The 13,773-nt window shown below is 32.2% G+C and overlaps 5 protein-coding genes across 10 annotated transcripts in view; 3 read left to right on the forward strand and 2 right to left on the reverse strand.

Annotated features, from left to right (window-relative positions):
- Nucleotides 1–901: 901 nt before the first annotated feature.
- LOC108723685 (uncharacterized) lies at nt 902–3,714 on the forward strand. The gene is made up of 7 exons (XM_018449596.1): nt 902–961; nt 1,717–2,011; nt 2,092–2,367; nt 2,451–2,801; nt 2,889–3,146; nt 3,233–3,571; nt 3,650–3,714. The coding sequence occupies exons 1-7, from the start codon at nt 941–943 to the stop codon at nt 3,712–3,714; spliced, it is 1,605 nt and encodes a 534-aa protein (XP_018305098.1). The 5' UTR covers nt 902–940.
- A 1,494-nt stretch (nt 3,715–5,208) lies between these two features.
- Pet117 (cytochrome c oxidase assembly factor-like) lies at nt 5,209–5,531 on the forward strand. Its single transcript, XM_018449878.1, has 2 exons — nt 5,209–5,315; nt 5,382–5,531. The coding sequence occupies exons 1-2, from the start codon at nt 5,224–5,226 to the stop codon at nt 5,521–5,523; spliced, it is 234 nt and encodes a 77-aa protein (XP_018305380.1). The 5' UTR covers nt 5,209–5,223; the 3' UTR covers nt 5,524–5,531.
- Nucleotides 5,532–5,658: 127 nt separating this feature from the next.
- lin-52 (DREAM core complex component lin-52) lies at nt 5,659–6,840 on the forward strand. 2 transcript variants are annotated; one of them, XM_018449875.1, is made up of 4 exons: nt 5,659–5,735; nt 6,384–6,461; nt 6,535–6,630; nt 6,702–6,840. In XM_018449875.1, the coding sequence occupies exons 1-4, from the start codon at nt 5,705–5,707 to the stop codon at nt 6,833–6,835; spliced, it is 339 nt and encodes a 112-aa protein (XP_018305377.1). In that variant the 5' UTR covers nt 5,659–5,704; the 3' UTR covers nt 6,836–6,840. The 2 variants fall into 2 exon arrangements, with proteins under 2 accessions (XP_018305377.1, XP_018305379.1); XM_018449877.1 differs by having other exon boundaries at nt 6,541–6,630.
- A 484-nt stretch (nt 6,841–7,324) lies between these two features.
- On the reverse strand, nt 7,325–8,060 carry LOC108723853 (ovochymase-1). Its single transcript, XM_018449874.1, has 3 exons — nt 7,866–8,060; nt 7,571–7,752; nt 7,325–7,481 (listed from the first exon to the last, which is right to left on the reverse strand). Exons 1-3 carry the CDS (start codon nt 8,009–8,011, stop codon nt 7,339–7,341), a joined length of 471 nt encoding a protein of 156 aa, XP_018305376.1. The 5' UTR covers nt 8,012–8,060; the 3' UTR covers nt 7,325–7,338.
- Nucleotides 8,061–9,670: 1,610 nt separating this feature from the next.
- LOC108723707 (PI-PLC X domain-containing protein 1) overlaps nt 9,671–13,773 on the reverse strand; it is a 14,438-nt gene continuing 10,335 nt past the window's right edge. For all 5 annotated transcript variants that reach the window (XM_018449627.1, XM_018449628.1, XM_018449629.1 and 2 more), the window contains exons 4-7: nt 12,633–12,841; nt 11,749–11,953; nt 10,909–11,179; nt 9,671–9,950 (exon numbers count right to left, since the gene is read on the reverse strand). In XM_018449627.1, coding sequence (XP_018305129.1) covers nt 9,710–9,950; nt 10,909–11,179; nt 11,749–11,953; nt 12,633–12,841 — 926 coding nt within the window. In that variant the 3' untranslated portion in view covers nt 9,671–9,709. The remainder of the gene's footprint in view (nt 9,951–10,908; nt 11,180–11,748; nt 11,954–12,632; nt 12,842–13,773) is intronic.

The following is a 13,773-nucleotide window of genomic DNA, read 5'->3' on the forward strand; positions in this document are numbered from 1 at the left end:
TTAGTATAGTCTTAGTACAGTCGAAATGTCCCATGCATTGTATATTAAGTTCATTAATCTCTCTTGACGATTTAATAAATTTTAATCTTTGATCTACTAATTGCTCGTTTGTTTGAACTTTCTACCAATTTTATATTTGCATTGCAATTTTATGCTAAGAAATTGATATTATAATTAAAGATTATTTAAATAATCTAAATAAATTAGATTATTCTGGTTTTTTTAATAAGTTGGTTTTATCAAGATTGAAACCAACTTATTAAATCGTTAAGAGAGATTAATGAACTACTTAATATACAATGCATGGAACGTTTCGACTATACTAAGACTATACTAATGTAAGACTTTTTAATAAGATTATTTAAATAAATTACTAAGTTTAACTACACTTAAAGATTGGCAAATTCTCAAAACCGATATTGATACGATTACAAAACATTTTCAAATATACATATATATAGGTAATAAAACATTTTTTGAAAAATCTGAGCATAAAACGACTTTGAAACTCTCACATAAAATTCAATATTGGAAGTCATTGATATTAATTATTTTTTTCAGTATTAAATTAGACAGTAATAAATTGAATTTTTAAAGGAAATTATAGCACTTTTATTTAAATTTGTACTTCTTATATTTCATCATTCTGACATATTTAGAGAAACGATTATTATTCTTTTCGAAACGTTTTGTCCTCTGTAACGGACATAACAACCTATAAAAACTGTAAATACATTGTCTTGATCGCTTGTTTCAATCCCTTAGTTTTGATCTATACTGGCATGTAGGTATCCAAAGGTCATAAAAATCGAAAAGACGTATGTTCTTGTTGTAAGAAAGCAGAACGTCGAAGCGAGACACGTCAGTCAGTAGTCGATCGCAAATCTAGACACATCGAGAAGATACATTCGTCTGGAAACGTTTGTATTGTTTCGGGAATATGTTCACGAAACATATAAAGGTATATAATCGCGCGAATATCATCGACGTCGTTCTTTTTTAAAACGCGAGGAAATATTACAATTTTAAGTGACTACACTTCACCATCGGATATTTTTCACTTGTCGCGATAATTGTCCCTTCAATGTATAATGTCCGATTTAGACTTGTTTTATAAAATCTGTACTTTAGAACGCAAGCCTCGTCCATCGTGAATCGGTGAATCGCGTCGGTTCCAGGTCTGCTTTCATTTTCGTGGTATTGAAAAAACGGAACGAAAAAAGGCTAGAATACTCGGAATTTACATGTATACACTCGTGTTCGATAATCGCCATCATATAATGTATATGTCGATATTTTAATATCGTAAGTGATTCGCGAGTATTCCGGAATATCGAAAATTGGCGTAAAAGTAAAATATTAGTGATATTAAACCCACTATTCTATAAACACTTAACGACAATAACGATATCGTTACATCATCGTTGCACGGGTTTTAAAGTATTCCCTAAAACTTTTAGAGTGATTCTCGTTCTGAAAAGTAAAATCTCATTTTTAAAGATTGAAAATTGAATTACTTTTTTCAAAACTGTCCCAATTTTCAATTTTTAGAATGAGATTTCACCTCAAAGATTTTAAAGGGTGAAAACTGCGCAATGACTATATGACGATATCATTACTGTGGTAAGAATTAGGGATATATAGAATAGAGACCTAAATCGACAATAAAAAAAAAGGCCTTATGAATCTATAAAAACCGAGTTCTCATTTCTTTAGATCGCGCAATTAGTGCTTTTGTACTGTGTCGTCGCACAAAGTTACGTACCTGAAAATAGATCGCTGACCGAAGATGCCACGTCCTTTCAAGACTTGTGTGACGATATTGTTGAAAGAAATGGAACCCAAAGACTTAAATTGATGAACAATCTATATTCTTTCTTCTGGTTATCATATACATGGAGTAGGTCTATACCCCATCATTCAAACACCAGAGGGAGGAGATTTTTGAATGAGCATCCACTGAAAGATCAATCTTCAGTGCCCGTAGAAAAACGTGACAGTAGAATTGAAGGTAAGAGAGAATGATTTTTTGTCGCGATATCACGCCATAATGAAAATATTATTCCACGCGTATCTTGATTTTTTACGTAGATCAAAGGATAACCGCCGACGAAATCATAAACCACGTTAAATCGATCGTAATGGAGTCAAAGAGACTTCAGGACGTTGCAAAGAATGCTGTTATTAATTCCTCTCAAAACTTGTCCCAACATACCGAAATGACCCTATTATGGTTCGTAATAAAGATATATCAATGGACCTCCGATGTAATGGTCCTAAATACTATCGGTAATTCATTTGCAGAGAAAATTTTAAAACTTCCAGAGAGATGTATACTGCTCCCTATGACTAACTACACATTGCAAGGTAAGAGAGATTTTTTGTTGTAGAAAAGCGCAATATTGCGTCAAAATGGAATTGTTTCACAAGAATCTCAATCTTTTATACAGATCGTATAGTAAGCTCCTCCGATATCATAAATATCATTAAAATGATCGAAGACCAGTTACATGAAGAATCAGAGGAATTATACGAGAAAAAGAAATTATGGAGAATGACCGGAGCCCTCGTAAAGAATATTAAATCGATCGTATTTGAATTAAACGAGAAACTACATTCTCAGAAAAATGGAATATCGTTTGGTCTCAATAACAGGCTATGCGACCTTCAATTGCTTGCATATAAATGGGTCCTTAATATACGTTATCCGAATATCCGCAAGAAATCCATTAAGAAGTCCCGGCCTCCACTGGAAGATAGGTCTTCATTTTCCATGGAAAAAAATGACAATGGACCGACAGGTGAGAGAAAGATCTTTTGCCGTAGAAATGTGCGATATCGCACTAAAATAAAATATTATTATACAAAAATCTTGATCTCTTATATAGATCAGGACACCGCAGATGTCGTGGAGGATAAGTCGTCGACGACCAAGGGCAATGATACTAAAAGAGTATGCAAATTCAAACGAAACATACGTCTCACACTAGAAATGCAATTATTCATTTTCTCACGGATAGCACTTGGGTCGTTCTTTTATGAGTACGATTCAAATACCACTAGAAAGACAAGATCTGTCAATGACTTTCAGCTTTCACTGGATGATCAATCTTTCTCATTGCCCATGGAAGAGAGCGAACTGGAAGGTAAGAGAAAGATTTTTTCATGGAGAGGTACGATATCATGTCAAAATGAAAATATTATTTCACAAATATCTCGATTTTTTTCACAGATGAGGAAATAACCATCAAGGATTTCATGGACAACCTTAAATTGACTAAACGTCAACTAAACGAAAACTTAAAGATATTCGAGAAAACTACAATGGACGCTGATAACGATTTCTTCCAAAAATTATGGAATGTCAAAAATCACAAACATGTCAAAAGATCCAACTTTTTCAACAGATATAGAACAAATTTCATCCGATTAAAGTACATATTAACGATATATCGGTGGATCTCTAATATGATAATTTACAATCTCCTTAGCAAAACGTCTCTTAGTAACATCTATCCACATCTACAGAAATGCCAACATACGTTTCCTATGAAAAATCAACTAGATGATGGTAACAGAAAATTTTTATTTGTCGTGCAGTATCGTCAAAGTGGAAATATTATTTTACAAAAATCTCGTTCTTTTACAGAATTTGACAGAATGAGTGATGATATCATTTTTCTCACCAATTTGCTCCCGATAATTAACAATTAAGCGCGAAATTTGAGGACACTATTATATACGTACAACACATACTGGCAATGATAATAATATATTCTTTAAACATAGTGATTTCTCAAAGCATTCAAAATATTCCATGTAATTTATATATTGCATTTGATATTAAGGATCCATTACTGCGATTATTGGATTATGGTGAAAGAAGTGAAAAATCGTGTGTTTCTTTTTTTTCACCGATATAAATAAATTTATTAATTTATTGCATTAATCTATGAAATATATGTTGCGGTCTATTTTATTTTATGAACTAAAAATAAGCATGTAAAGGACGTAATTTATCTAATTTTATGTATAACTCGAAAATGTAATAAAAATTTATTTTTAGAAATATTATATATCATTTAGTTTCAAAATCTGATTTAACCGAATTAGCCTTTTCACTTATTTGTATTATCGTTTACATATAGGTCTTTGTCACTTGTTATTATTGTTTATTTCGTTATATGAGAGTCAAAAGAAATATATTGTGAACCAACTTGCAACGAAGGACAAAGAGCTCCTTTATTAGGCTATTATATCTGCGAGGCGTGAAGACTTGTAAGAGTATTCAAGATGGTTTGGAATTCAATCTTACGACAGAAGAAAGGATGAATCTTCTAAAATTAAGAACCCGATTATCTGACAACGATCTCTTTTACTTCTCGGCAGTGAAATTCGTTATCTCTGACAACACTGTTAGTCGTGTAACTTTCGTGCGAAAACTACATACAATTTATTAGGTAAAAAAAACTATTGGATTTACAATTTGTGTAGCATAAGATCGGGTTATATTATTCGCATACTGTCTTGAAATTAAAATTCTTCGTTTGAAGTATCAAATTAATAATGTCGTGTTATTATTTCATATAAAGATAACATAATAACATAATATTCTGAAAAAGCACTCGTATACGACTTAAAAAGTAGAAAATCGTCTTAACTAATTTTTTTAAATTCAAATTCATGCATTTCATTTAATTATAATGTGAACTATAGATTTTTAGTACTGACAGTGTACTTATATTAAAACGCGCGAATGTTCTGCGGAAATATGAGTTCATAAATAAATAATTTCAATTACCTTTTATCTAATTATAACTATCTTTAATTGTATTTTACGAAAGAATTATAAATCTCTGTAGTATAATGTAAACTATAGATTCATTACTGGCAGTGTATATTGGAATACGATCATAATGCAACTTTGGCTATAAGTAATATTAATTACAAACTTATTCTTAAATTTTGATCAAATTTTTATATAATATAAAAAGACTGAAGAACTTTTCTAAGAATTACAGGATAGGAGTCTTAGGTTCTGTCTTTTCTCAAATTCACTTCCTTTAAGCGTTGCAAATCGAATAAAAATATAAAACGGAGTCTTCGAATTTCGGATTGGCGACAGTTAAATAACGCGCGCGCGAGAATCGACAATAATCGATTATCCCGTCGTGCCTCGCGCGACAACTTCACGGCGATAACTGCGCACTCTTCTCCTCGAGAATGTCGAACGCGTCTAAAATCACTTTCGGTTTATGTTGCATGTCGTCCGTCGGAATAATAGGCTACGTGCATTACAAGCAGGATTACGACAGGTAGATACCGCGTTGAGATATTTCGCCTTTCTCACAACTAATATTGAATTGCAAAAAACGTTTCAGGAAGCAGCTGCACTTGGGTGTGATACACGACATCGAACGACGAGAGCGCCGAAAGGCAGAAAATGTCTACATTCTGCAACAGCAAGCCGAGTTAGCCAAGGAACTGCGCAGGCAGGAGACGTTACGAAAGAACGATACGTGACGATTGATGCGCGTGGTTTTTAGTCTGTTACTCGAGCATTTTCATAAGGAATAAAAGAGCCGTGTGTAAAGTATTTCGTTCGGTCATTTCACTCCATTTTGTATGCGCGTCGAGTATTCGTTGAAGCGTCCTTCATTCGGAAAACACTTGAGTAAATTTATAGCTTTCTCACGCGAGCGTTATGGCAACTGATGAAGCAGTGGATCAACCGGGTAAGTTTGGTGCCTTGCTCCATAGAATGCTGAATGAAGCATAAAAGTACTTGCTATTTTGGAGTGCTTTTGTCTCTGTTATGTACATTAAGTATTGGGGTTATAATCGTACAACACAAATATATTAAAGTATATTATTAATGTTGTTTCTTTAAATGACTAATTTATTTCTTTGTAGGCTTTTTTTAACGCTTATAGGCATTATAATTATATATGCTGATTTTTTAAGAAAAGAAAAGTCGAAGGTGTATCTAAATCATATTGTATTCATAGTTTGTTTCTTATTTTAAGACTGTCTTAATATGTGAATTATAAGAATTGACTATGAATACCAGCTGTTGTCGCAAAAATTTACTATATGTTTAAAATGTTGAATACTTACATTTTATATGCTGTCTTATCTATTTGTTGAATTTTTACTTTATGTAACAAAATAGAATAAGATATTTTAAATCGATATGCAGCTTAATTTCTTATATCTAAAATATTGTACAAATTAATCTGTATGCTTTTATATTTACTAACTTTATTGAATTTGAAAGTAGACAGATTACATAAATATATATGTGAAATGATATAATGTTTTTTATTATGATGAAAGTATTTCAACTGTAAAGAAAATAAAAATAATTGACTCTTATTTTATAGACTTGTCTTGCATAGAGGAGAGTCTCATGAGTCTAGAGAAATTGGACAGAGCATCTCCTGATCTATGGCCTGAGCAGAGTGAGTACATTTTTTAAGGATCATTTATGAGTCATGTATACACAATACATCATATATGTAGCGAGCAATGAAGTTCCAGGTGTACATGAGTTTGTTGCTCAAAATTCACCGCAGACAGAACCATGTTTTTGGGCTGCGATGTCGCAGGATGACATAAGCCATGTGCATCGTGAGTTGATATGCTGCATAAGATATAATTCTTCATCTCATTGCTAAATACCGTAAAATATTTTCTTGCAGAACTGGGTAATTTGTCAATGACCGGGCTTATCTCGGAAGTGAAAAGACTGCACGATTTAGCTTATCAACTGGGTCTAGAAGAGGCTAAGGAAATGACACGCGGCAAATATTTGAATATATTTAAACATAAATAATCTATTTTAGATTTGCAAAAAATAAAACTTGTGAAAATACAATACTACAATCGGCATTCTTAAGAAATATTTCGAGACATTTTTTATATTTTTCTAACTTTAAGCATTTTCTATAATCCACTCTGTATATTTCTGTACTTTTACAAATGCAGACGAAACAATGGTGCTTGAGTCACAACTAGACCCAAATGATAGGATTCCAACCTGATTAAAAAATAAAAAATGGAAAACATAAATATGTGAACTACATCTGTAGTATATGTAAATATTTATGTTGATAACATACCAGGAAATACATGTCCGCATATTTGTATAACAGAGGACTACCGTTGTAATCTGAGCAAGGTTCACAGTTTCCTTTGGCGCATAATTCAACAGATAGAGCTTGGCTTATATAGTCCGAGCACTGCTGCTTAGGTACGAGTTCTAGTTGTAATGACTGTTGCGTCAATGGTTGCGCTGGATCACAGGGTTACAGCACTTGAACGTTACATAAACACAGCTTACAGTTTATGCTTTATGATAGTTTGTTCTATTAATACAATACCTTTTTGACCTGACAATTTTCCCCAGCCGACAACAGTGCATGTACTTCCTAGGCTGACGTATCTGTCTTCCGGTATAAAGCAGATTGGTTGAGCTGTGGCTGAAGAAGACCGGATTGCTATTTCCTCCCGTATTGAGGCTGTGATCATCACAGTGTCTTCGACGTATATACTTAAGAATTGTACATACCTGTAAATTCGATAGCCTTCTTCAAGCGAAGTAAGGCGACGTTGTTGGAATAACTTGCGGCGTCGTAGCCCGGATGTTTTACTACATACGATATGTCGTGGCTACTGGTTTTGTGTCCGCAAAACAAATTATTGCAATCTGGATTGAACTCTGTATTATATTCACCAATAAGCACAGAGCATCTAAAGATAAATGAGGATTATTATAATTACTGCATGCTACAATTTAATGCTACGATCGAAAATCTGAGTAACGATCATTCGTTATATTTTATTTTCGACTGCTATATACGTACAATCTGTATCTGTCCGATTTCGCGAGTGCGCATGTAGCTGTAGTCAATACAGAACGCTCATTAACAATCACGCCATTGCACGAGTATTTGATCTCACCCGTTAATGTATCTAAAAGCGAATTCTTGCTAACAGTCTGAAAACGCATGTCTTATATAATAAAAGAAATATAGTTAACTTTCTCTCTTTCTCATCCTTCGAACAAAATTGTATATAATTTTTGCTATGTAGATGATGTCACAGAAATTTTTTGTCTTGCATTTTCATTGATAAATTTGGAACCAACTATCAATACTTCAATGTCATCAATGAAAAATTGATTTTTTTACAGCATTACAACTTGAATTACAATTTAGAGACAATTAGCAGTTTCTGGGACATCCTGTATATTACACAATTTCTGTATAATACAAGTATTTTCGTATACATGCAAAGTACTTGCTTAGGAAACCGATTCTTGCGACAAAAGGATACGATCCTAAAGTGTTTACGTTACTCCGAACAATACTTTTTCCACACTGAAAATTTGAAGATAGTTGCGTCGAATATACATCCAGATTTCTATCTGGATATACTGGTTGTTCGATGTAACGATTAACGCTGCAGCAAATTTTTATATGCGTTTGATCGTACCCGCATACAGCTTGTCGTAATCTGCGCTTAAAAAATCAACGTGTGTAAATATGTATTCGTTCTTTCGATATAAAAAGATAATCACGTTACCTGTGAGAAGAAAGCGCGTTTCGATCCATTAAGGATACAACCGCCGGGCAGTACTCGATGAACACACATTTTTGATCATTAGGACAAGAAAGAGAATTATTCTGGCATATAGTACCATAATGATACCAAGGATTGTCACACAACTCCGAAGTTACGATCGGCAGTAAAAGCAGTAGCAACAGGCAGCACATTTTCTGTATATAAATGCAAACGAGATGGTCACGACGATAAAAGTTCGCTAGTTTCATATAAGTGGTGATCTCGACGTTGTCAGTTGACTTCGAGAAGCGAAATCTAATAAAACGACCCTTTTCATAAAAGGAATATAGAAACTCGGTCGACTTTTTAAAGCGATTATCGTTCTCTCTCAGATTCTTTTTCTGAAAATCGTGTCTATATATAAGTTGTGTCTAGCTATAAATCGTTTTCTATTACAGAAGAAACGCGACGGATTAGATCTCGTCAGTTTCGTATTTGCGACTAACATCGTCTGTACCGGATGATGAACTGATTTCGTTGCATCGCGCACCTGTACAATTATTTCGTTTCTCTGGGTTACCTTGACTAGAGCATTATTCGTACATCCGGCGGAACTATGATGATCACGCGAAAATGGAAACGTATTATGTGATTAACTGCGTTACGCTTTACCTAGATTTCTTGAGAAGGCAATAGAGGGTTGATGAATTAGTTTCTCTTGTAAACTAAATTTAAATTACCTAATTAAAACGAGGTACTTAGATATTGTTTTTTTTTTGTTTAAACGCTGCGATGAATCCATACATACATCGTAGCAGTATTATTAATATTATTATTTAATAGATTTAAATTAAAAGAAAATATGGATAAATTTCTACTTTTAAAATAATGGAAAAATGAAGAATGAATATTTTGAAAGATATTTACATCTTTATATTAGATATTGTTTAATTACATGGCCCACTTTGTGTATAAAATTTATTAATATTCGTATAACACGTAACTAGATAAAATCATAGAAGCAAAATAATAAGTTATTAAGTACTATTTGTATAAAAACTGATTTGTTTGAATTAATGTGCATTAATAAACTTTAGTTTGTACGTTTTTTCAATTCTCGCGCTAACAAGGAATAGGAAAGATTTTAACAATGTGAATTTCGTTTTTCGTTCCATTCGATCGCGGTTTCGATGATACCGGACGATCGAACGAAGTCAACAGCAACAATATTGGCGGTACTTTGCCATTTGCTGTTGTACCAATTTGTAACGTTGATATTGACATTTTCCGCCATTTGGCGGATACTTCCAAGCCGGTTTAAAATTACATCCCACGTGTTGGGCGTTAGTTCTGCCATCGCCGATCTTGGTATTGATCTAGGTTGTCTGAAATGAGAATCATTGGATTGGCGAAATTAGAATTTTCGCAGGGCATATATTTGAAAAAATTTTTATTTAAAAAACTATTTGTAAAACAATTGTATTTTATATTTCAACGGAGCACATGAAAATGTTTTGTATTTTGTATTTCATGGGAGTATATAAAAGTATTTTGTATTTTGTATTTCAAATACTAAGATTGACAATCAATATCTACAAAATACAAAAAAACTTTTAATCTTTTAATTTTAAATACAAAATACGTAATATTTTCATGTGCTTCATTGAAATACAAAATACCCTTGTATTGCAAATACTGTGTTTTAAATAAAAGTATTTCAAATACATGCCCAGCTCTGAGTTTACGTTATATCTCTTCACACTGTACAAAGAACAAAATTAAAGACCTTTTTTTAGGACACCCAGTTAACAATTGAGACTATTAAAAACTTAATAGGTTCAGCCACACATTATTAAGATCTAATAGATTCCAAATGAACTAAGCGGCTCGCGTAAAGATACCCGTCTTTGTCATATACCTAACTTAAAACAATATCTCTTGAGTAGCGAAAATACTTATAAAATCAAAAATAGATCTAATTAAGAGAAATCCTATATTCAATCGGATCTTACTGCTTAAATATTTCTATATGACTTTATATACATATCTCGTTTTATAAACCTCACACCGAAATCTTATTCGGTTTTGAAACGCAGTTATGAGTAGAACCAGAGTAGTAATATTAGTTCTTAAATTGACAGTTTAATAATTTTTGATGCTAATAAGCATCATCTAAAGATGTTAATATGTTGTTAATGACTAATGAGAAACTTAAATCTGCGAATAATTTATTGCGAAAAATATTATCTCAGCCGAGATTATCATAAAAGTAGATGTGATGAAGAGAATGGTCTTGAATAGTTTAGGATTACTTAGTATTGGCTTTACGTAATATTTACATACCCAAGACTTTCCGTTTCGATACGGTTCAGATAGTTGAACAAGTCTTCGATAGTCCTAACATTTCCCCATTGATGTATCACACAAGGCCATATGCTTTCGTAGCGACTGACGACTCGTCTCTCATCATAACCAATAATAAGTCTTTTCCCGGATGACCAGATCGTATTCAGCGTACTGGTCCACCCGTAACTCTTCGGCAAGTAATATCCGGCGAATTGTTCCTCGAGAAATGCAACGAAGTCGTGATGTACCGCCAGATTTTTTCCGAAGCCTAACAACACCGTCAGCATATATTTTCACACAAATAATGAAATTATTATTCATAGATATAATTTATATAATAATTTTTATATAATAATTTAGTAGTGATACATCACGTCGTGATGTAATGCTAGCCTTGTGTTTTGTCTCTATGTTTACAATATTCGTTTATAATATTCGTAATCCGCTGTGCTCATAGAATTGATACGAAACAAAGAAGATTGTAGATAGAATTAGTTCCGATAATGATGATTAAATCAGATAATAAGCAAGGCATTTTAGAATGTAGTATGAGTCGGATCTATGAATGGCTCTTATATTTTTAATTCACTAATTCCCAAAATCCATTAATTTTTAGTTTTTGTTTATTATATAAAATTTTACACTAAATTAATAATCTTTTGAATCAATGGCTTTTTTAATGTAAGAGTATTGCGAATGAATTCGACACAGCATTCAGGCGCAACAGTATTTCCATGTATTTTAAAGAGCACAGAAAAGAACGTTACATTCATGGCGGTACTATTTTTGCCTGGACAAGAGTTGTTGGCCATTTGTTTTAACGTTAAAATATATTACCAACTGGAAATTCCTGGATGTCGAATATTACGATCTCGTTCGTCTTGTCGAGGAAGGTCTTCACCTGATTTATGATGGTCTGCATGGGAACAGTTCTGAATACTCCATGATTCACCCACCACACCGAGTTGGTGTTGGGGTAGTATCCGACTCTGATGTCGAGATATCTAACTCCGTAGATTAATTGCGCGAGCACGTCCACATCCTGCAGTTTAATTATCCTAACGATTACCAGCAACGGTTATTCCATATTTAATTCTTATCTGACTTTAATGCGTAAGCTCTCTTTAATGTCGCTCGAATATTAATTTTCACCAATTAAGCTTAATCTACAATGTTCTTTGCTTCCTGTTTCTTTGTTTCCTATTCCTCGAGATAAAAGTTAACTTCGGAAAAGACAATATATATTATCAGTCAATATAATATATCGTCAGAAAATAATTACGAAGTTTTTTGTATCTATACCTATATTTACTATTTGCATATATAGGACTGGAAAAAATTACGTTGTAAAAGTAAGTAGTTACTAATTAAAAAAATAATTTGTCGATAAAAATAAAATGGTCATAAAGAAGGAAAAAGTAAGAAACGGGAAGCAAAGAGCATATCCTAGATTAAACTTTATTCGAGCGTGGCAAGCGTCTCGTTATTTGAATAAAAAAGAAGTTTCGAATCAATTTTACAATCTATTTGAATTCAATTTATTTAAATTGAAAGGAAGTCTCGAATCAATCGAAAAACTGATGTAGAAATAAAGATCTTGAAGTCATGCGATTTCCGATTCGGAATCGATATTGATGCAACGAGATAGACTTATAGATTATCTGATTTATCCACGCAAATATTCAATTGTTCATAGTTTGTATTATTAATTCAGAATTTACCTGCGTTATCACATATTTCTCGACGATATTCTCGGAGTTCGCTCGTTCGTGTATCGCGTAAGACGCAGAATCATGAGTACCGGGCAAGAACACCCTGCTCATCGGCAGTGATCCTAAGATAGCCCTCCTCTCCAACATCCAGTGAGGCTGCGTTTGCAGACAATTTGTCAGTCTTACCGTGTCATTTCTCAGCCAAGCAACATGGTACTCTATTAAAGTGAAATTCTATGTTAAAGCTCGGATATACGTAAACCACCAAAGAAATATGACAAGAAAAAAAGAATAGACCAAGTATAACAGCCTTTGGACTATTTTTCTCGAAATTATAAAAAGTAATTTAGTTCTTGCGATAAATTCAGATGGACAAAACAATATTTTTTGTGCATTATAATAAATATAAAAAAAAATATATGAAAGGATTTTTATCATTTTATTTAAAAACTATGCTCAAGACTCGCTATACATAATATATCGTCAGAAAATAATTACGAAGTTTTTTTGTACCTATACTTATATTTACTATTTGCATATATAGGACTGGAAAAAATTACGTTGTTAAAGTAAGTAGTTACTAATTAAAAAAATAATTCGTTACAATTCTTATATATTGTTCAAAAAGTAAGATCAATTAAAAGAAATAAAAGAAATTTTGTTGGAAACAATATAGTTAAACAAACTGATGAAAACAATACAGTTTTGAATGTTTAATTTGCAAAACTACAAAAAAAGAACTTTGAAGGAATACTGTAAATACAAAGTTTGCAAGATTCAATTTTATTATATAAATTCATATTTTTTTATATTATGTGAATTTTATGATATAAAATCTTGATTTATTAATTTATATCTTTTTATGAATCAAATCTGTTTTTAACAGATAAAAATCTATAATTACATCTGGATAAGAATATAAACTCTGAATTGAATTTGAAATGAATTTTTATCTTAAAGAAATTAGCCTTCGATCATCAACATCGTAAAAATGATTTTTCCGTGGTTTGGAGCCTCTGAATACAAAATAAATTCCAAATGTACAAAGTATAAAGAAAAAGAAAAAAATTTTCATGCATGAATATATATTATATAAATATGTATAAACATACATAAACATATATAAATATTTATAAACATATATAATTAT

The sequence above is a fragment of the Mycetomoellerius zeteki genome, unplaced genomic scaffold (assembly GCF_001594055.1).
Source record: "Mycetomoellerius zeteki isolate Tzet28-1 unplaced genomic scaffold, Tzet1.0 scaffold25, whole genome shotgun sequence".
Lineage (NCBI taxonomy): Eukaryota > Metazoa > Arthropoda > Insecta > Hymenoptera > Formicidae > Mycetomoellerius > Mycetomoellerius zeteki.

What these genes read in the sequence shown, in the direction of transcription:
- LOC108723685 (XM_018449596.1), top strand. Translation starts at nt 941, where the DNA reads ATGTTCACGAAACATATAAAG. An exon ending in TGTTCACGAAACATATAAAG is followed by an intron (nt 962 to 1,716) that starts GTATATAATCGC and finishes TCATTTCTTTAG; the next exon opens with ATCGCGCAATTAGTGCTTTT. An exon ending in GACTAACTACACATTGCAAG is followed by an intron (nt 2,368 to 2,450) that starts GTAAGAGAGATT and finishes TCTTTTATACAG; the next exon opens with ATCGTATAGTAAGCTCCTCC.
- Pet117 (XM_018449878.1), top strand. Translation starts at nt 5,224, where the DNA reads ATGTCGAACGCGTCTAAAATCACTTTCGGTTTATGTTGCATGTCGTCC. An exon ending in TACAAGCAGGATTACGACAG is followed by an intron (nt 5,316 to 5,381) that starts GTAGATACCGCG and finishes AAAACGTTTCAG; the next exon opens with GAAGCAGCTGCACTTGGGTG.
- lin-52 (XM_018449875.1), top strand. Translation starts at nt 5,705, where the DNA reads ATGGCAACTGATGAAGCAGTGGATCAACCGG. An exon ending in TGAAGCAGTGGATCAACCGG is followed by an intron (nt 5,736 to 6,383) that starts GTAAGTTTGGTG and finishes CTTATTTTATAG; the next exon opens with ACTTGTCTTGCATAGAGGAG. An exon ending in TGACATAAGCCATGTGCATC is followed by an intron (nt 6,631 to 6,701) that starts GTGAGTTGATAT and finishes ATTTTCTTGCAG; the next exon opens with AACTGGGTAATTTGTCAATG.
- LOC108723853 (XM_018449874.1), bottom strand. Translation starts at nt 8,011, where the DNA reads ATGCGTTTTCAGACTGTTAGCAAGAATTCGCTTTTAGATACATTAACG. An exon ending in AAATCGGACAGATACAGATT is followed by an intron (nt 7,753 to 7,865) that starts GTACGTATATAG and finishes ATTTATCTTTAG; the next exon opens with ATGCTCTGTGCTTATTGGTG. An exon ending in GAAGGCTATCGAATTTACAG is followed by an intron (nt 7,482 to 7,570) that starts GTATGTACAATT and finishes GGTCTTCTTCAG; the next exon opens with CCACAGCTCAACCAATCTGC.